The 23438-nt window shown below is 31.4% G+C and overlaps 1 protein-coding gene across 3 annotated transcripts; it reads left to right on the top strand.

Annotated features, from left to right (window-relative positions):
- Positions 1–570: 570 nt before the first annotated feature.
- On the top strand, positions 571–15158 carry LOC148598646 (alpha-tectorin-like). Of its 3 annotated transcripts, XM_088562062.1 has the most exons (6): positions 571–757; positions 11536–11708; positions 12605–12678; positions 13508–13738; positions 14210–14302; positions 14957–15158. In XM_088562062.1, exons 2-6 carry the CDS (start codon positions 11702–11704, stop codon positions 15107–15109), a joined length of 558 nt encoding a protein of 185 aa, XP_088418188.1. In that variant the 5' UTR covers positions 571–757; positions 11536–11701; the 3' UTR covers positions 15110–15158. The 3 variants fall into 3 exon arrangements, with proteins under 3 accessions (XP_088418188.1, XP_088418186.1, XP_088418187.1); XM_088562060.1 differs by lacking the exon at positions 11536–11708; XM_088562061.1 differs by lacking the exon at positions 571–757 and having other exon boundaries at positions 11363–11708.
- Positions 15159–23438: the final 8280 nt, after the last annotated feature.

Raw genomic sequence — 23438 nt, 5'->3', positions numbered from 1 at the left:
TATTTCGGTAAACAGAGAATACAGTTTTACTGTATATTATTGGGAACAATATGTATTGAATATCATACTTATTGTAGTACAATGAAATAAAAAAAATATTTTGTATCAATCTGAGGAACGGGCAAGGACCAGTGGACCCCTACGTACTTTATAAAGGAAAGTTAGTGATATCCGTCATCGTTGTTTTTGGACATATAAGGACAACGCTTTAGTGTGGCTAAATTGTCCTTCCTATTGTTAAATGATGGTTTTCGGAAAAAGTCGTTAAAAATTAAAAATGTTTTATAGTGACCATTTATTGACAAAATGATAACTGAATATGAATATTGAAATGAATAATGAATATGATCTTCTACAACAGGCAGGATCAGGTTTTAAGATTTAATATGCATTTCACGGTGTTTCCTTTTATACAAATAAACTAACATTTCCTACGATTATTTCGTGCATACTTTCTGAACTTCATTGGTTGACAAGAGGTGATTAACATAAATACTTCCTGAATATTCTTGAAAAACAATTTTAATATATTTGAGGCGTTCGTTATACAAAGTTTATAGTACAAAGCGATTTCTTAAAACATGTTACATGTGTTTTTGTCTGATCTCTACTGGTTTTGCATGATCGTTATTTACTATAAAGAAACCCTTTAAAGTTAATGGTTTTATGCGCACGCATACAATTGATCATTTACATATGGCATTCAAATCTTCGTGTGGTATTCACAAATATCTGGAGAGAAAAGATAACATCAAATGTAAGTTTATCTATCACATTCTTCAATTTGAAACACATTTGCAGCATATCGACATTTACTATATATATAGTTTTAGTTTTTAGTTCTATTTGTATACAGCTAAAATTTGAATTATAGTATTTCCTATACATTTGATTATAGACCTGCTGCTGAGAGATTATATGTTGAAGTACGTGTACAGTATATCGAAATTTACAACACATATTTTGTATTTTTAATATTATAATCATCTTTGTCGCGATTGATTTTCCTGAATACTATTTTTTGTTGAAAGAGCTTGTTTTGCTTATAAATGTCTTTTTATTTTCATTCTCATCTTTAAAACTTTTTTGACAAAACAACGTGAGAATTTCCTCGTCATTCGTTGCAGACCAACGGGTGGCTTTGAGATGATCTTTTTCTTCCCGATGGGGTTGTTGTCTTGTTAACATATTCACCATATCCATTTTGTTATGTACATATATGCTATTGTCAAGTTCATAGTCATGAGTTTATTATTCTGTGAGCAAATAATGATTTCACCACGAGAGTATACGGTTTTACTATAGATCCATGGAAACTGTTTGGATAGAGTATCATACTTATTTAAGTAGAATAAGACAATTTTTGTTATTTTGTATTAATGGAGGAACATTGAAGAAAACAATCGAATCGACCCCTATGCCCCTTGATAGATCAAGGAAGTATCAGTATCGTAGCGTTTGGTAAAGACGGCTTTGTTAAATGATAAAATAGAAACTTTCGACAGTTATATTTTTACAATCATTCACATGCCAGTACTTTTCCTAAAGTCAGTAGAGATCACAAACTCATGTGTTTTAAAAATTTTGTTTTGTAAATGACTGACACGGTTAAAATAATGTAGACCACATTAGAATTTAATGATTGAATGAAATACTTTTTTGATTTGTTTGCTTGTTTTTATTTTTTTAGCTTTGTTTTGTTTTGTTAGTTTTTGTTGGTGATAACCTAAGCATTTTTGAACGTTAACTCTGAATAAAATAAATTACTAGAAAGCACAAGATAAGTTCAAATAAAGAAAACTAACTGCTTGATTTGTTTGTAATATGGTTAATTTTCTTGGCGAACTTGACACATGTGCTATGAGTGATCCACCTTCGATACAGTAAAATCCCTGGTCTATTTGAAATCATACTGAGTTATACTAAAACTTACTATAAAACGATATTAATTTTTAACACTATTTAATGCTAATCATATAATAATTTTTGCAACCACGTAAATTTGCATCCCCAAATATGTTCATTTGACAGAATCCGAAAAAATTAGAAACCACAAAACTTTAAATGTTTACAGTATGACTCTATGAAATAAGGCAGGGTAATTTCAAATTTGACATACACTCCTTTGACGTACTTATTGCGCAAGTGAATTAAAATTTCTTTCGATCTTTTGTTTTCTGTGTAAGTTCAATGGTTAACCTAAACATTTCCTTAATATTTCAATGTGGTGGCGACGATGGTTAAACAAAATGCAAAATGATTTGCTTCAACATTTTGTGGAAATTTCCTTTTTAGTACCATATGATACGCAAAATGAAAAAAAAATCATCATTTAAAAAATAAAGTAATAAATAGAAAAAAAAAAAACGATAACCTGTATGTTCTCCCTATTTTATACCAAGTTTTAACGATTTGTTTGAACGATTGTAAACCCTCAGTCAACATTTCGAAAGATTTTTCTGATATCAAAAATGAATTATAAAGTCATTGCAAAAATCCGTAATAGAAACAATAGCCTTATCTTTCCATTATTTGAAAGAAAAAGATGTACAAAATTTTAATTGATATTGTTATGTTCCTAAATTGTACCTAGTCTATTATGAATTCATATTCCTGAATTTTTTAATTAACCAGCGATTAAACACTTCACATATTTTGTTTACATTTCACGGGAAATGGTAAATTGAAAATAAAAACTAAAACGAACAAATACAAAAACAAAACAATAACTTGTATTTGTTTCCTGGTAAACTCTTTATTCTGCACTTCTTATTACTACCATAAATGTTTTTTTAGAAGTTCAAATGGTTATTTTTCATATGGTAACTTGACAATCATTGTCATCCGTATATTGAATGAAATCATACTTCTACACCCCCTATATGTTATCTTTAAATATTTTAAGACGTTGAGATCATGCCAAAATGTTCTCAAGATCGCATGTTTTTATATATTTAAATTTTATGACCACAATAATATAAATGTAATAGAACTCTCTACAACAAGCTGGATCATTTATACAGATTTGATTTGAACTTCTTTCACGTTGTTATTACACAAGTACATTATAATTTCTAGCAATTAATTCTCGTTTACGTTCGAAAATCGCATTGAATGAGGTACATGTATCTGCGGAGAACTTTGATATTTCATCCTTTTTTTCATGTGTCAGTGGCGTAATATCATATAGAATACAAAACGATCCTTGGACATGTTAACATTTTTTCCGTTTGGTTTATACTTAACTACAGGTCTTCCTAAGAAGCATTCAAAAGGCAGTTTTTAATCTCAAATGGGTTTGGTATATCTGATAAAGTGTAAATAATATTCTTTGTAATTGTTTGGAAATTTTATATGTTCTACAAGAAAATCTTATTTTTAGTCTTTTTATTTAAACATAAACACAATATACCTCCTATTCTAACCAGTTTTGAAATATAACGTTGTAAAATAACTCATACAAACGAAATTTGCGTAAAAGAAAAGTACATACAGATTTGTTTTTGTATCACTTTAGGAACTTTAAAATTTTTAAAATTAACATTTAAGCAATTAAGAGTAGCTATGAGTTATGAGGCAATGAGAAACATTAGATGTTCTAAATTTAGATAAAAATACACATTGTATAAATAAATAAATTCCAAAATCAAGGAGCAAATGATAAAATGAATGATAGGTGGAAAATGTAAAAGTTCAAAATAGTGCAGAGGATTTGTTATGTCTGTAGACTTAAAGGTGCATTAACAATGTAAAAGTCGAATCCAGAAGAAAAGAAGAATCATTTGAAAATACCAAATTGTGATTGTTGAGCTTAATATCAAAACAAAACAAAATATACAAAACAAAACAAAACAAAAGAAAAAAAAACAGAAAAAAATACCAAAAAAACGGGACAGGAACAACCGCCTGGACCAAGCAGATAAGACTGATAACTTGGAAAATTATTTAGCATAACTCAAGTCATGATAATCCGCGTGTTTGGTTGGATGTGTATTGGGTAGAACGTCAATCATATAATAATGAACTTTTGGCTTCAATCATATACAATCACGACAAATAGAAAATAAGTCCAACTTGTCATAACGGAAAAGTAAAGTCCTGAATAGTGATTTAAGAGAACTTTTGAATCTAATTGTTAACAACCTTAAAATAAAGGAAATAAATTAACAATATGTAGGCATATACACAAGTCCAGAAAAAAGTTTACCAGATTAAAGCTTTGAAATTGACAACGATACCATTGGAAATATAATAAGAATGTCTGACGTGGCTGAAACAGCAGTTGTAGAAACATTAACTGTGTGGTTAATAGTAAACCCGATTCGTTAAATATCAATCTTCATTGAGGTGCAATGCACATTGCTCTCATCTTTTTGTAATTTACTTCTTACATCAGTTGTTATATATATTTAAGTTTACGCAGTTTAGGAGTAAATTTATAGCGAATGTCACATTCGGGATAATTTATCTAAAGGGTATAGAGTAATGCGTCATTCATTTTTGTTTTATCAGAAAAATGAAACATTAAACAATGTTGTTGAACTACTGGTGGATAAAAACATTTGAAAAAAAATTCTTTTAATTTCTTGAAGAATATTTATACTATATGCAAAGACGAAATCAAATTACAGTTGCACAACCCAACTTATGAAATCCTTCCAAACTATGAATGAAGTGGTGCCCGGACCAGGGGTTGTGCAATGAATATATTCTTGTAATTTTCAGTAAAATATATACATGTAACTAACACTACTTAAAAACTGTAAGAATAGCTCACAGAATACCCGATGCTCCCTATTTCTGAAACCAAAAGTTCAAATAATGAAACAAAATCAACAGAAAAAAGTTGACGTCGCTGAAGTCACACGTCAAATCTCACCATATAACATACATATTTTCAACGTCTATGAAAAAATACACAGCTATGATAAATAGTAGCAGAAAAAAATAGGAACGAAAAAGTAAATGACCGGACGGTAAGCATGTTCAATACATGCAGCTCTTTAATGGTATAAACTTCCCACCTACACTATATTCCATCAATAATTCCCCACCCCCATTATCCCTACCTCCCATTCCCAATTAAGAATTCCCCACTCTGGATAGAATCCCCATCGCATGTTTCTTGTCAAATGTTTACATTATCAGTTTAAATTTTACTTTTCTGAATTCTTTAACATTTTAACTGTTATTTTCAATTTAATTTGATACGTTGTTCGTTTCATATACAAATATTTATTTCACTAAGTTCAATGTGTATTTGATTTTAGTTATTAAGAACATGTCATTTTATACTGCATTATATACTTACTGTTATAAAACTGTCTTTTAATACTTACTATCTTGCAATTTTAAACCAGCTCACAAAGTCAATTATCTGCAGTGTAATACTGTAATGAGAACGGATCAAGTTAACGTGCTTTCCTACCGAATTGTTATTATTCAAGTTAAAAACATTTGTTGTTATTAATTCTGCCCTACGCTATAAAATAGTGGTAGAGGTAAATACGTTGTTAAAAATACACTTTTTTTTGTTTTTCCAAATGTATTGTTTACGTTGGTTCTTTTTATGTAACAAAAAGATTTCATTAAACATGTTGCAAAAATAGTTTATTTCGTTTACTTTCTATTTTGATATAAAAGATTATTGTTAAAACGAGAAAAAAAAAACAGTTTACTCTTAAGGTGACATGTGCACGCATTCATATTGATCAAAGATATATGTATTTGGTATATATAATCTTTATTTTAGTGTTCTCACATGTTTTTTTTACAGAGCAGTTGAAATCAAATATAAGTCTTAAATTAGTTAGTTATTTAATTTGAATGAGCTATGTAAGCATTGCAATACGTCACCAGGAACGATACTAATTTTGTGATTTGATTGGCTTGTTGTGCCTGTCTAAATCGTAACTGAGTAATTCGAATTGTTCTTAAACTTTTTTTTTGCAAAACGGTATGTATGTCATTCTTTACGTTCATGAACTACAGTTTATAGTGGTGTCGGTTGTTAATATTTTCGAGCATTATGATTGGCACAGGGGGCGCATTTTATTCGTCTATGGAATTGTATTAATATAGTATCATCTTTAGATAAGATAGCTATGGTGAAATTGTGTTGTGATTCTGTAGTAATTTTAGGAGCGACTAAAGATCATCTATTCTTATGAGATTTGATAGGTAACAAAGGGAATCTCATGAATAGGTTGATTTGGAGCAGAGTGAATGCTAAGTTGTTGTCTTTATGTATTTCCAAAATGTGTATGCATTGTTGTGCTTTTTCAAAAAATTCGAAATAATACCATAATTCAAAATGCAATTATGTATACAAAAATTGTATATACTGAATACTAAAACGATTAACGATGTGACGTTGTCGATCAGGTATGTATTTTTTTCGTTAAAAAACACCTAAAAGTATGTTTATTATTACATGCGCACGCGCACACATTTAACCAAAGATACATATATATTATTTATGAAGTCTTCAAACTTAATATGCACAATCATTATTGACGTTGATGGTATTATAGATACACGTGTTTATAATCTTTATATGCGTTCTAAAATATTTTGTATAGAGAAGCCGGCAACTAATGCAGGTCAAAATATAGTAATTCGTCAGTTTAAGTCAGCTATGTTGTAATTGCTCATCCAGAACGAAACATAATTTTGAGATTTGAAGTACTATTTTTCTTGAAAATAGCATCGATGATTTGTTCTGCAAGTTTATGCTCCGGACTTTATGGTGTTTGGTTGATATTTTTATACTTATTTATATAAAATAATATAAAGGTTTTGTTATTTTGCATTAATTTGAGGAACGGGGAATGACTATCGATCACAAAGTAACAACAATAATCACTTTAAATACTAGACGGTAAATTTGGATAACGGTTGAAATTTCAGGTTAATGTGCTTAAAGGTTTAAAATGCACACAATATTGATTTCTAACGACAGATGGCTATTTGATTACCAGTCCATAAAATTCAGACACTGCCTCTGATATGGTGATTCATGGTGTAGAAAAATACAAGGGTCAGATGATGTTTTTTTTGGTCTAATCCTAGAAATCCTTTCTGTATTCAGATCTGAACTTATGAGAAAACTTCACTTTAGCCTATCACTAAAATCAACCAAATCATACCAATTTAATACTCTTGCAAACTCCTAATTTTATGTGCAATTTTATCTCAAAAGCGCAACCCCAAATGAAAAACTAAGACTGGTTATGTGATCTATAACGTTTTCTAAACAAGAGATAGAACTGAATTCGATTGGTTTTTGACATGCATGAATCACCTCCTGTCTGATTTTTATAAAGACTGTTAATGTACTCAACAACATGGTCATTTTAAAATAGTTGTATTTAAGTACCTTTGCAATCATTTTTTTAAAATACTTGTACTGACAAGTGAGATAAGGTATTTTTTAACAGATGTGTTGATCATCTGGAACTTGCAAACGTTTATTTTGCAACAACTTATTGATAATATTCTGACACTTATATAAATAAAATTGTATGAAAATGAGCCAGTGCAAATTATGTACATTTGGAAATGTAAGAATAATCAAGAGAGCCAAGTTTATATCGGTAATTAAAAGAATGTAATCAAAGAACACAGATCAGACATGGAAAACAGACATTCACAACAAAGAACATAAAGTAACCAAAATCATACATACAAAGTAACAAAAGCAAATAAGCAACTCAGACTCCAGAAAAAACTTGGAGCAAGGACCAGGTGCATCGGTAGGGTAAGCATCCTCTGCTTTTCTAGAAACACCCGCCGAGTTGCTCATAAAAAGTCCGGGGTAGACAAACGAGGAAAGGAAAACCATGACCCGTTGAATAAATCAGTTTTCATGGTGCAGATGGATACACCATGACGTCCACGAGTTCATGATAACGACCATAAAACTTCTGTAGTGATGACTTCAATCTTGTAGCAACATAATCCTGCTCTAGAAGCCTATTTATTAGAGTTCTAGCGCGATACAAAAAGTCTGCATAGTTTCTGCAAGCCCTGGCATAACGTATGAGTTGTAATACGAGCACTCCATACGCAGGTGGTAAAGGGAGGTTGCCACAGACGAAAGAGAAATTGACAATTAAGAATGAAGTCATCACGTTTGTCGTAAAGTTTGGTGAATAGTTTTCCTTTACCATCGATTTCTAAGTGTAGGTCAAAAATTCTTTATAGACAGTGAATAAAATGTTTAGAATGAAAATGAAATGTATAAAACGGGACTGTTATTGTTCAGATGTTACGTATGTTATACCGCATTATTTCCGTGCATTCTTAGTGAATTTAGTATAGTACAGAAGAAGCATATGCATAAAAAATATAACAAAAAACATTATATTCAAAAGTACTCCAAAATTTCCATTTCATTTCTTAATCATTGCAAATATCAACAAAAATTAAATGAATTCCCGTTAAAAAGTAGTTTTTTTTATCTTCTGTCAGTTCTGATCAGAATGTGTTTAAATGTTCGAGGTCAATTGTGATCAGTAAAGCGAACAAACCAAGAAATGCTGTCAAAATCTCCCCAGAACTTATATTTCTTATCGTATATTATGAAAAGTATATAGTTGCTTCATTCCATCGCATATACCTGAACGGCTTGATAAGTCTTGATAATATTTTTGTACAGACGATGATTGTGATCTATCGTCAAGGTCCTGGATTCCTAAAATCAAAAGAATACCCAAACCTCCTTCAAAACGTTTAACTTCTATACTAAAAGCTGTCAAAGAAGGTCTCCAGTCTGCTCACGACGCTTTTTTCTTACGTAGTGGTATTTATTAAATTTGGATCCTGTGATATTCAAACAATTTTTTTTTTTGGAAACCCTAAATGCAAGATTTTATAGGAATACAATAACATCAATACCTATGATTTGTCAACCCTTTATACTTCTATTCCCCTTACTCAGTTAAAATTCAGACTTAAAAATATATCCATGGAAAGATCTTTTGGAAATTTTCACTTTAAAATAATTATCAGAATCAATAGCATTAAGACCTAAATATTTTATACTTTATTCCCCATACTCAGTTAAAATTCCGCGTCAAAAACATTATACACGGTTTATCTCAGTTTCCGCAGTATAGATGACATATCATCGTTCAACAATCATAGTTTTGGGGATTTTATACATATCATCTACACGACAGAACTTGAGAAAAAGGATACAACAGACACTGTGCAGTCAGCCTTATATCTTGAACTACACATAGAGATCGATGGGAATAAAAAAACTATTGACCAAAAAATACGACAAACGCGATGACTCTTCATTCCGTATTTTCAACTTTTTTTCATCTGTGACAACATCTCTTCAGCACCTGCGTATATTTATGCCAGTGCTTGGCATAACCATGAAGAATGTTTGTACTGCGCGAGATTTATAACAATAAGGCAATCACTTCCAAAGTTGTCATCATCCTGAACTCTTGGATCGTTACGTTTTATCTATTTGCACTATGAGAACCAATTTATTCACCTTGTCATAGTCTTCCTTTTCTCTTTCCTCTACCTCTTGAAGCAGATGACACCAACTCTACCGATATACCTCTTCCATGCTCCCAGCTTTTAGTCGAGTCCGAGTTGCTCATTTACTTTTGTTTCTTTATACGTGTTATTTTGGGAATTCCATGTTTCCGTTGTGTGGGCGTCTGTTCTGCCTGTCTAGTCTATGTGATGGGATTGTCTTTATTCATTTCCGCTAAAATCATGGTTCCCCTGATTACTCTTTACTTATGATTAAATTTAAATATTTTTCTTTCGAAGGTTCAAAAGTCAAAAGATGCATATTCTACTAGCATTATTTATCTTATTGATATCTTTCGATGTTTATGATACTAGATTATATCGCTATTTGTATCGCCGACCACCACGATGTAAAACTACAACTACTGCAGGTAAGTAATCATAAAGAGGACACTATATCTATATATATGTTTTCAGTTAGTGGACTGAATAAGAGTAAATGTATCCACGACATGGTGCATTAAACTGCCTTTATTTGATCTCTTAAAAGCATGTTTTCAATCGAATGACATATAATAAAAACAGAGTTACCTGCTCCTTACATGTTCCTTTACAGTATATTACAAAGGAATTATACATCAATTTACAAGAAAGGTATCTTTTTGCATAGTTTGGATGGTATAAATAGTGAAATGACGGTCAAAATGGTGGGTTGATCCTGACAATATTTAACCCATCGCCTGTTTCGTACAAAGAATTACTCTCAAGTAAATATCCACCAAACAGCCATGCTTATGAAGACATGTGAACATCATATCTTTTTGCGCAGATATATTTCAGATGGAAATCCAACGTCAAGGACATTCCAGTGAAAGCTGGATAAAGAATATATTAAAAGTAAAGAGACTATCCATGTAGGCTAAGCCTTTAATTAGATAAGAGTAGCACATAGATAATTTTCTCCCTACAAATTTGTATTATCCTATGGCATTTTAAAATCATTATGAAATCAGAAAGACAGGGATTTATTTTATTGACCGTAAGTGGATGACTCACAATGTATGTTCAAAGTCCCGAACTAAAATAGAACAATCAAAGAGTTATTTCCTTCTACTTGAAAGTTTCCTGTGCTTTCTATGTTATCATTTCATGATTTCACTAATAATTGCCTCTTCAATGAAATACAAATTATATAACGTGAATAGATATGATGAATATTTCAAAGAGACAATAACCACACCGGGATGAAATATCAGCCTAAGACCACCCATTGGTCTTATATGAATGACGAGGAATACTAACACCACAGGGCAAACTGCAGCTGGCCCCAAACATTAAATTCTTAGAATAAAACGAATTTGTGATCTGGTATGTATGCCATTATGTTAAAACAAACTTTGGCACATGCCTGCCATTGCCTAGGTCTTCCATGGACATCTTCTTAAATTTAATTGAAATATAGACTATTCCACTTTGTCGTCGGTCAAAAGGATACCATCATATCATTATATCATTATATAATCGTTTATAGGGTAACAAGATGGATGCAGAAAATTTTAAAAGGGTATATTTAATACAAGTAAGCTGTTTTAATCATGCTAAAGAAATTGTGAAATTAACGATTAATCACCCTTTAATGCTTTGCACGGATCCAATCCTTAAACATCATATCACTATATACAAGTCTTTTCCAGGTTAAATGATTACAGGGATTTTTTTTTAATACAAAGCACAATTTTATATTTTGTATTGAATGAGGCCTATTTTATTTTTATGGTATTTATAAGATAATGATTGAAACCGGGTAACTGCATTATGTTTATATTTTGGTACATTTTGCAATTTTTTTTGGATATGCACGTTGCTTTCTTTTATATACAAAACAAGAGAAGGTTCAATAGCTGGTAAAAGTGAATAATGTACTAATACATTATATAAATAATAGGACACACTATTAAATGAAAAACTCAGGTAAAAGTAAAGGTTAAAGAAAATAAAATTTTATATATTGCTAACTCTATCTTTTGCAAAATGAAGCAATAATTGACGGAAGATGGACGCCGTTTGGAGATTGGTCAGACTGTTTCGTTACTTCAAACTGTAGTATCGGATCGATGACAAGATCTAGAAGTGTACAAATCCATCATCATTCAATGGAGGCCAGGATTGTGTAGGGGAGTCAACTGAATGTAAAGATTGTGGGATGCCCTGTAAACATAATTATCACTCTGCATTTAAGTTAAGAATAATTGCTGTGATGTAGTATTATATTATGTCGTTAGTTGACTCTCTACCTCCGATTAAGGTAAATCATGCGTGTGCCTGTCATTATGTTGTCACTGGTAGAAGAAAAACTCACATGATTTCAATGTCAACAAGTGCTGTGCTTGGGTTTATAGTGAAAACAATAAACTGCACCAAAAGCAAATTTAGAGATTTTATCACTTTTATAACTGAAAGCATTTATTTTATGTAAAAAAAATGTTCTTTTTTATTTCAAATCTAAACCGTGTAACCAAAACATTTTGTTTTTGAATGTTTATGAATAATTGGATACATGACAACAAGTGTGCGTTTAATTGGTGAACACAACTCTTGTCACATTTTCTTTTTATTTATACATCAATAGGATATAGTATGTATATTAAAAATTGCGATCAGATATTCAGAAACATTCAGTCTTTTTATTTCTTCATGTCGTAGTAGTAGATGTGAAAAGTTGTAACGCATTAATAATTTGATTTGAAATCGTAAATCAATATTTTTTTAAAACTTGAACAAAAACTTCATTATGTAACTAAAATCATCAAAAAACCCTTTTTCTTTGAATTTGGAAAAATGTGTGAAAGTAGCTATTATGTGAAGCTTTCCTTACCATTTTTATTCATATTTTTAGCCATCGTTCAAAATATATTCAAACTATATTAATAGCAGTTACAACGTGTCTGGTTAAGACTTAATTTCGGTGTTTTCTGGTCCGGAAAGGACGGGTTATTTTTCAAATATTGTGACACGAACATGAATTAGTTTTAAGTAAAACAAACTGTATCGCGTCGAAAACGTAACAGTATGTTTCTTTTAATTCACGCCTTTGTTTTTTTTCTAGTTCAAGGAAGAATTGTTAGCAGTCCCTTTAATTCATCATTTCCTTTTCCCAACGAATCAGTTGGTATCAGGGAGGTACGTGATTAACAATTGAAGTTGTAAGAATATACACTTTTACTACACAAACAAAATTTTACTAAACATTCGCAAATAGTTTTGATTAAACTTGAAAAAAAAACCTCACTAAATAGATACCTTCATTCCCCCATTTAATAACATGTACTTTTTGACCACCAAAATTAATTTTGATCACAATCTTATCACAGTGTGCACGATGAATATACATAATTCAGATTCTGTGAAAGTTTCATTAATGTTTGCTGGTGTGAGACCTGAAAATCTCAGATCAAAATCTTATATGAAATATATTCAATATTCAATTCAATTCAGTGGTATAGGAGGCCAAACGGAGCCATAAGTGGGTCTCTTTCTGCTTAACGGGAGGAGATCCAGACTTACGGACGGACGGAAAGACGGAAGGACATCTTTATCATTATATATACTAATTTTGCGAGTTGAGACGGTATAATTAGTAAAACCTATCGAAGTAAGATTCCTTAAAGATTGACCTGTAATGGAACTAAAACTAAACTCATTGAATTCCAGCTGATACACGTATCTAAGACTTAACAGTATTTAGTAACTACAAAACCGTCGATAAAAAGGATGTGGGCATATGAACTTATTTCATAGGCATTTGTACCGATATCTGAATCTGAAGTAAATTCGTAAGAAGATCACTCGTTGGTTTGAAGATGGTAATTCTCTTCATTAGGGCACATAGGATGAAATGGTTTGATATTGTATTATTTTAGTTTATACTCTTTGCTTTAATTGATTATGACTTGTATCATGGCTAAAATAAAGTGTGTAACACAAACCCAGAATTTGCTTTTTAACATAGATATCATCCCATGGTTATTTAATACTGACAAATGGAGCATGGTATAACATTTTTCAAAAAGAAACGGATCCATTGAAAGGCGGCGTTGTGTCCTACACTTTCTACGAAGATGCCTGTGATTTGATTGAATTATCTGAAGACGTGGAAAACTTTTTCAATCTAAGTTTTACCGGTACTTGGATGTTCAACATAGAATTTGTTGGTGTTCCTTATGTTGGTGTTGGTTTTACGGTAAGAAAACAATGAAAACCTAACATATAATCAAATTTTCCTTTACCTTATAACGAATAAAATTGTTGAAAAAAAAAAGAAAAAAAAAAACAAACAAACAACAAAAAAAACTAAAGAAAAACAAACAAAAAGTATTGGATGCTTCCACTTATTGTCAGGTTAGTGTTTTTTACGTGCATGGCTGAATTTTTATCCTGTTGCCTTGTTCTCACGAAGACGCAACCATTAAAGTGTTTTTTGTCAAATAGTGGCAACTTTCATTAGCAATTCTTTGGAAAGAAACTGTCAACAAAGCTACACATTTATGTGTAATTTACATATTCTGTATATTACCATACTGTATAATTATTTCATTTGAAACCAATTGGTAAGCTATATGAGAGTCATACTATGAAAATAACACACCCTTTTAGCTGCAAAAATACTGCAATAGTGATAATGTCCACGCAAGTTTACAATATTTCTTTTTAGGGTATTCAAACATTTCAAGGGACTATTATCACTGATGGATCTAAAACATTTATCAGAAACACGTATAAGAGAACAGATGCAGTTGGTGTAAAGGTGTGTATTCTATGTCAACAGAATAGATGGACCTGTTGTAGCTGTAACTATTCTCGGCAGGTTTTTAATATTGAAGATTAGATTTATAGTCATCAATAATATTTAAAGACAATAGAATACTATTCATTTGACCTATAAATAAACAGTCAATAAGCTATTTAGATTAAGTTCAAGTATGTTAAGTTTTTTTAAGCAAACGAAAAACAAACCACTTTTTTAATGGGACGAATATAAAAAGAGCCATCTTCCAGCTTAAACTAACATATTTATCAACTTTATCCCACGTTTCTCAACGCAAATTTTTGCATGCATTTTGTCCTATCTACCAAGTTTAACCTTTTTTTCCGTTTTGTATAGTTTTAAAAATGCACTGCTTGGTATGTAAAGAGCACTAATTCCTCATAGTTTTCATAGAAACGAAGTTGACGTATATGACATCTTAACCACTTTGGGACCAATTTGAGTCCAGCAGCAAGAGGGTTACTGTTAAATTACTAAACGGTAATATTCAACATTTCTCTTTACAAAAAGACTACAGCCAATGTAGTTGAGTAGTGCTAAAATACTTGACATACCAAAAGTTCGAAGACAACGCTCAATGCAATTTGAATGACGAAGTAATACCCGTCTCATATTATTGTATATGTATTTCAGATGGGGTTTAGGGTCCTTCCTACGAATTTTAGATATGATCTGCCTGGTTCTTCAACTTATATGTCGAAGGATATCAAGCGAAAGACTAATGTTAACCAGGCAGGGGTGTTCTGGTTCAAGGTCGACAGTGGAGTTCAAAGTCCAAATGTATAGGAGGAAACAACGTTGTGTCGAAAAAAAAATTAAATCTTTTTCGAATGTTTTCGTTTTCTTTATCACAAAATAAATAAAACCTGAACTATTAAAGCAAACAACAGATGATGGTAATTAGTTACACCATATATTATATGAAACAGATGGCTAGAGATTAAAACATTTTGTTAAGAGTTTTTATTATTAATTAATGTAATCCAAACCGTTAACTTGAATTGCAAGAGTAAGTACCATTCTTTCTAGTATTTGATATGTTACTCAAGTAATAACATGTCTGATATTGAAGACTGTATAGGGTCACAGTTTGGAAGGTATTTTGTGATATATGTTTAAGGTGCAAGCAATATCATTTATCAGACCACATTAAGTGAAAACAAACAATCTACTGTTAATAATCAATAAAATCAAATAGTATATTGTAATAATATAAAAAAATTAATTTTTGGTCAGTAAGAGTTTTAAATATCTTTCAAAATGGTAATTTTTACATCAGAAGAATGTTTTTTATGAACTTTAATTTGCGACCACAAAATATTGCACCTAAAGATAGTGCTTTCCTCAAGTTTAACAGAATATTAACTTAAATTCATAACAAACAGAAAGTTAGACAGGTGTTATATACCTATTTTGAGAACAAATGACTTTGAATACGGTTACCATGGCAAACACGCGAAATATGAACTTCGGGATAATTTCTTCAATCACCATTCTTCAAACAAGCCTTTATGTATTCAAATACATTAATACACAATCTTCGTTTTCTAATGATTCAAAGTAATGCATTATTAGATGTATTTATGACAATTTAAGCGACAGGACCCCTTACCACATTAAATCTACCCCAATATGAAAAAAAATGATAGTTTATAGCGTACACAAACTGTACATAATTCAAGGTACCCCTTGTGCATGTATGATGAGTATACCTTAAATATTTTCTCCTGGACAGGAGCTAAAATCTCTGCCTTTTGGTCGCAGTGGTTACAAAATAAAAAGGAAAATTTTCAAAATTTCAAGATTTCAATATTTTAACAATTTTGTCAGTGATTTTTTATTTGTGTCCTAATTTCATTGTTTGATTGTATGCGATTACAGCTATATCAATAGTCTCATAATTATAAGTTATTATGTATGAATGATTGAAATACCTATATATTACATAGATGAGGAAATGCTAATGCTATATCTTTAAAACTATGACTTGTCATGGAAAAGTATATTTTGTTAATTCAAACTATTAAAGAAGAAAATGTTCAGGGACTTACTCTGACAGTGGTTAAGATCTCTAAGTTGCTGTTTAAAACGTTACGGAACTACTGAAATTTAGCTATACCATATAATGATATAAAAAGTTAAAGAACTCTAAAAATTCGAAAAATGCAAATAAAACTATTATTCAAATACTTCAATTAAGAGACAAATCTTATGGTTTTTGAAACAGTTTATAATTAAATACAACTAAAGGTTCTATATTTATCTAAATAGCTTTAATATGCATTTTTAATTGACTGAATGAAAAATATTTATTATTGCCTTGAAAACCCATCGTTTTTATGTGTAAGGTTAGCATTTTTTAAACCTGTGTGGAGTTGAGTTGTATCAATTAGTCTTTATTGCTGTTTCATTGAAACTGTAGAGGTTATCAAAATAATGATAGCAAATAATACCATGTTAAAACTGCGATATTTGAAACAAAACATGTTATTCTGAATTTTTTCTTTTTAATATTTTGTCGTGTTTTGAATATGTACGCAAAAAAATTAGGTATCGATGGTAGACAATATGATTGAAACAAAAAGATATTCATAATAATTAACAGAAACACATAGTGTACAATTAATGTATGCTAATAACAACTATTTGGTTTTTTTTTGTGGGGAAGGTAAAAATTACCTATTGACCTTTACAGATGAAATGGAAGAAGATATGAATTTCCGAACATTCCCCTTCTTGTTGAAAAGTCATAATTGTCACAATGAAAATGGGAAATAAGCGCCTGAATGATTAGACATATTGATTTCATCGATAATTAAAACAAAACTTCCCTTAATGTCTTTTTCCAAATTGATTATATGATACAAATTAGCATTTTGGTCCATATTGAGGTTTTATTCCGGGGAAGAGGTGCCACTTTATTTTCATTTTCCCCCAAAACATAAGTATTACCGACACTTTCTTGTCACGTTGAATCGTTGTGATATTTGGATGTCTGACGATATCTTAATATGTCAGTTTACTTCGATTTGAAGAAAGAAGTTATAAGAATAAAAACAAACAAAAATGGATTTTTGCCTCATCGAGGTATTAAAAAAATGACCACAATATAAAAAAATGCTTCAGTTTATTTTATTGCCTTAAAAATGGTTCATTAATGAGAGGTATAAGGGTACAATAAAATCATATCTTGGTTGATGAGTAGGGAGTGCATGGTAGGGCGAGGGGGAGTGGAGTTATCTCAGCACACGTACTATTAAGATAAAATGTGCTATGGGCATTAGATGATTTAAGTGCTTTTAAGTAGATGGGTAATTAGGCACACAACTATGTGTGTCGCCGGTTTTCCGACCGATCCTATGTTTTGCCGCAGACCCTAGGTTATCTTTAAGTGCAGATTAGGGGCGAGTAAATTTATTTGAGCAAAAAAAAATTATAGACACAATCATCATTTACTTTAAATAAAGAATGATAATTTGCCCGATACATTCATTTGATTGATATTAAAACAAAACAAAAATTAGACAGGTTTGGCCGGTTGACAGCGGGCTAGTTGTCAAGTACAATAAGTGAGACAAAACCGACATGGTTCGAAACGAAAATGCACTTTCAAAAGAAAAAAAGGTAGTTAGATTCTTATCTCGTGAACATCTTTATTTTGTGTTTAACGAAGAGAAGAAAACCGGAAAGAATCAGGTGCCATTAAGTAGCGATAGTATAAGTTATTTGAAATATGAAAAAGAACAAAGAGTCCAAATATGTTTGCAGAAACGCCAAGTGGTTTCTGAAAATTCACAGAAAGATTTTCCCAGAACAGCCCAAATGATAAGAAGAAAAACAAAAACAAGAAGAAGCTGATGGATCGGTGAAAGATGAGGAATATACTGTAGTTGTATTGAAGGAAATTGAAATCTATGAGTTTTTGCATACATCTACATGTGGAGTTATTCATGCCATTACTTTATTTTTTTTTACATGTAAATCAACAGAAATTATTCAGGTTACAATTGCTGGTATTTGTTGATGTGTTTTTATTTATATTTCCGTTTATATATTATGAGCAGATTTAGGTAGTTGAGTTTTGACAAAAGGACAAATATATATTTCAAAAATAGGTCGAATAAAATCATATATATTCTCTGCAACGTATATCTATCGGCAGAGAATTTGAGTTTTCTATTTATGTTTAGTCGCTTATATGCTTGTTTAACGATATATTCAGTATGATCGTGCCATTATCAATTGTTCGTTACGCCAATGTGTTTATGACTGGTTACCTCTTGTATGTAATGCTGATTCATTGTCAACGGCGGGTGAAGTGGTATGATTTATTTACGTGAAATGACTCATTGTGTTTTTTTTTTTTTTTTTTTTTTTTTTTTTTCTTGTGGATTAAATTTTACAAACCATCTTTCTTACCAGTGGTGAATTTTATCGATATCCCTACTCAGAATCTCTGCCGATTCAGCTGCATAATCTGTCTCTAGATAAAGACTTGTATCGTCATGATATAATTTAAAAGATGCATCGATTTTGTCCACATTATCATTATTAAAAATCAAAATTAAAAGTGGTCCCAATAAGTGAAAGTGGTTATTCAACGGCAAGGAAGACCGAAGGACTCAAGCCTTACAAGAAAAAAAGAATATAACACAAGGATCCTTTTGAAATTTACTTACTGTGATATAATGCGGCTCAAATATGGTAATGGTAATGGCGAAAAATAAAATAATTAGATCAGACCTATCGACCTTCTCTGATGTGAAAAAAAAACTTTGTTTTCACAATATTCCGTAGGTATTATCGAAATTAATTGCTTAAATTACATTACTAAAAAACATTTCATTGAATCAGCGAAATTCAGTAGAATCAAAACTGAACACATTTGGCAGTTAAGGTTACAGACCACCAATTCAACCAATGAGCATTTGGAACGTACGCAAAAATAGTCCTACGCAGAAATTACCCCTGTTCCTCATAGTGCTGTGAAAAAAGTTCTCATCTTATTTTAAAAATTTAAACAGTTTCTGAAAGGAAAAACATTTCTGTACATTTTATAGGTGCATTTTGCTTCTTGTGATGTGAAGCCTAATCTCCATAATGATTTTTAAATATACCCCTATCTTGTGAAAACACTGGGATTTCCCATGCTATTTATAGACCCTTCACTTCCGGTGACCAGTACTGCACTGCAAGTCTGCTAACCCCACATGCCATTCTGAGGATTGTGAGCTGACATATGTAGAATCATGCTGATATATAGTCCTCTGCAGGTTAAAGTTAAGGTAAAGTCCAGAGACGCCATTGAATATTGTGAAATTAGCATAGAAGCCTATGGAAAGTGGAATTAGTGGTTTTTAGCCTTAATGCAGCTTTAATATCGTGTGTTAACCACGCCGGTTTGTTTTTACGAATAGTAACCGTTCTGTTCGGAATCGTTGAATCAGCAGCTTCCAATATCACGTTTGAAATACGCGTCGATATTAAATCAATATTGTTCGAGTCAAACAATGAGTTCCAGTCGTTCTCTGCTAATATTCGCCTAAAATCGTCGTAATTACCTCGGTTATAAAGCAAAATCTTACGCTTATAGGTGGTATATTTCGGTTTCTACATATTCGTGAATCCCACAATGGGGCAAAGGTAACGACTTTGATCTAATAGCAATGGATGGGACAAAATTAATATCATTTGTAAGAATGAGATCAATTTAAGACGAATGTTAAGTATAGTTCGTTGGTTCATCAATAAGTTGTGATATACTATAACGCGTGTATATATTTCGAATTTTCGCATTAAGATTTAGTTGATTGTCGTTTAAATCACTCGTGGCGACTACATAATCGGCATGATTATTATTATGATTATCATTAATGGCCGCTTCTATACAATCATCGACTAATTCCCATATGTCATTTAAACTGTCTGGAGGAATGTAAAACGTCCCATATAGAACCGATTTACCGTTTAGATTTAACTGAAGCCAAATAGATTCGCGAAAATATTGTCCTTTACAAATACAATTACACTGCCCCTTAATTTGTTTGGTCCTCTGTCTCGGCGAAACGGCTTCTGAAAATTATCCAATTATGTCGATTCATCGGAATGATTAGAATGTAGCCACGTTTCGGCAAACGATAAAATATCAAAATCGCTGTATTCAGCTAATACTTAGTCTAATTTTGGCATTAAGCTTTGAACATTTAGATGAAAAAAACGATACAGATTTGGAAGATATGGAAAACATATCGGAGTTGTCAAACGAGTTTTCAAACGAGTTATCAAAGGAAAAGTTCGAAGATTCGTCGCTATCACGGTCGGAATTTGGTCCTTTCCGGATATGATTAATAATTTGGAGAACAAATATGAAAAATACAATTGCAAACATAAATAAATCATATGTTTTTGGACCTATGCAATGACCCACACAATTGTCGGAACTTAAATATTTGACATGCATACATAGACATAAAATAATTCAAATAGCATATTTTGTTAGATGACAATAGCTCAACATTGATACACAGAAATTCAAAAAGATTAAGACGTGTTTTTTTCCCATGAACGAAGTTTTGTAGAATATTCACCCAGTCTCACTCTACATAACTGTAAACTAATACCCATTAATTAAGTGACACCCGTATCATCCATCATAGAATGAGAGAGGTCAAATAGTAGTAATATTTCAATATAATCGATGAGTGTTCGATAAAGACACAATAAATAACACAGTATGACTAGCACAAGAAATAATATTTTAAATTCTTCAAAAAATGCAAAATAGGTACGTGGAGGTAACTTAAGTGAATAAAAGAAAATATATGTAATAAGCATGTGTTCAGAAAAATAAAATATGTAAGTGAAGGTGGAAACAATGGTTGGTTTAAATTGTTTCATCATAGGTTTTATAAAGCTAATGAAGAAGAAATATTTGTGAGAAAATTTACCGATTGATCAGTCTGATTTAAAGAACAGTAATACACGTGCATTGTAATCGAATACTTTACTAACAGAATATATATAATGTTCGGAATACTAATTGATAGAGAGTGAGAAAATTGTGTTGGGTGATTAAATAGCGATTGAACAATAGAAAAAATAACGATGTTTAGAATAATGGTACTTATATAAATTATTTGGCTGGACAAAGTTAGACAAGTTTATCATACTGGTTTATGACAAAATGAACAAAACAAGACAAAACACGTGATTCATTTCGACCAGTAACTATCGAGCAAGTTTGCATACATTAAAGAAAAATAACAATAGCAATAAGCTGTACCTATTGACATGTAAAAATGGGCAAATTCAATACATAAATCAATATTAATCAATGGACCTTGATATTTCGAGACAGTTAATACTCTCGGCTCGATTGAGTGAATATTTTTACAATAAGTGTTTTATAATTCCAAGGTAAGTAAACAAAGCCTTAGTCAAATGAAGAAAAAAGTTTATTCATTGGGGCAATGATTTTTCTTTAATGAACATATAATTTATTACTGCTGCAGCTGCATATGACAATTTCGGAATTGTATTTGTGTGGTTATGTCTCGGATTAAGTTCATCTGTTGGACGAGGAGGATATATAATGTTCATTGCACTAGGACAATTTTCACCAATGAAATCTCGGAGCGTCGACTCTGTATTTGTGACGAAGATCTTGCCTTCAACTGTCCAGGTTTGCTTTATGAACTTTTTTTTCGAGTTGACCAGCCATTTAGACAATCAAATTACAAGTTTTTGTTAGATTCTCGTTAAAAAGGACACTCAGTATTAATACTCTTCACAATGTCGGTAACAATATTGGTTGGATTTTCAGTATTACCTCCAGGTTTACCGCTTATCCGCATTGAGTAATCGATGTCGTTTCTTAATTTATTGTTCTCGTCCGAGAGACGTTCAATATCACAGACATAAGGCTTTAGAGCGGTTTAACAGCAGATTCTATTGTCGCTTTGATTTTGAGTTCTTGTATCATGCTGTTTATGTCACTTTGGTGCAAAACAAAAGTGGTAGCCGTAGATGAAGTATACTGTTGCTGGTATATACTTGGTGATGAACGATAGGATATCTGCCTGGGGTCCATGACGGGGTGGTCAAGTTGGATATGTTTGGGCGGAGATGTCACTATGCAAGACTCTTTATGAGGTTTGTCAGACGATGGAGTGGGATAATTTTCTCTACGTCGCCTGTTATCAGGAGTTTAGTATGACATAAGATAGTTAAACTCAGGACAATTATGATACCAACAACAGGTGGACAGTTTGTTTATAATAATATACGTTCTAGTTAATGAATATCAGCAACAGTAAATGTACTTTTACCACACATAATATATGATGAACCAATTCTCGGAAAAGTGTAGTTGTATTGTCATATTCATGAATATTAGTAGGAGCAAAATATTCATGTTTACTGTAGAAGGAGCATAAAGTTTAAATCAAAGCTGCATAACAATTTTTTTTTACCCCTTCTTTGTGTATGAGGTCAGGAGAATCTCTAATGTATGTGTTCTGTTTTTGAATTCTAGGTACAAAAAATAATCAAAATATCGAGCTATAAATTCGGTGATGGGCCTAGTGGGTGGTCTTACATGTATCAGAGGGCTACACCACTCTTCATAACATCATCGATGTCACTCAAATTCAATTTCTGGAAGAATGAAAGAATATGCATGTTTCTAAATTTTCGGGTTTGCATTGATAAAAGCTCGTGTTTTGAATTGAAAAAGTTATTTTCAATTACATCGCAACTGATTGGAGGTTTATACCCTCTATTCTTTTCAAAAGGGTGGAGGTGACTCATTGAAGAATAAAATAATTAAATGTATCTTTTTTTCTAGAGAATTCATCAATATCTTCAATGAATTCATGTTAGCCCTCCTATTAGAAGGGAAGGGTATGCATTTCAAACCCTTTGATAGAAGTAAATATTCATAGTCCGTAAGAATTTTGTTAGAAAGGTTTAAAACAAGCTGTTAAGCCTGTTCTACCTTGTATTTCACCACATTACGTTTCCTAGCAATTTTATTTCCATGCCTTTCTTTAACTCTTTTCTATTTGTTTTTCGTACATTGAATCTTTTTTGTTATTAAACAAAAGGAGCGCTACGA

The sequence above is a fragment of the Perna viridis genome, chromosome 14, assembly GCF_037379345.1.
Source record: "Perna viridis isolate PV_CMFRI_1.1 ecotype Kerala chromosome 14, ASM3737934v1, whole genome shotgun sequence".
Lineage (NCBI taxonomy): Eukaryota > Metazoa > Mollusca > Bivalvia > Mytilida > Mytilidae > Perna > Perna viridis.
The sequence above is the reverse complement of the archived record's forward strand: the minus strand, read 5'-3'. Positions and strand labels throughout refer to the sequence as shown.

Excerpts from the sequence above, each read along its gene's own strand:
- LOC148598646 (XM_088562060.1), top strand. The coding sequence starts at position 667 with ATGCGCACGCATACAATTGATCATTTACATATGGCATTCAAATCTTCG. Across the intron at positions 12,679-13,507 it reads AATCAGTTGGTATCAGGGAG|ATATCATCCCATGGTTATTT; the intron begins GTACGTGATTAA and ends TTTTTAACATAG. Across the intron at positions 13,739-14,209 it reads ATGTTGGTGTTGGTTTTACG|GGTATTCAAACATTTCAAGG; the intron begins GTAAGAAAACAA and ends ATTTCTTTTTAG.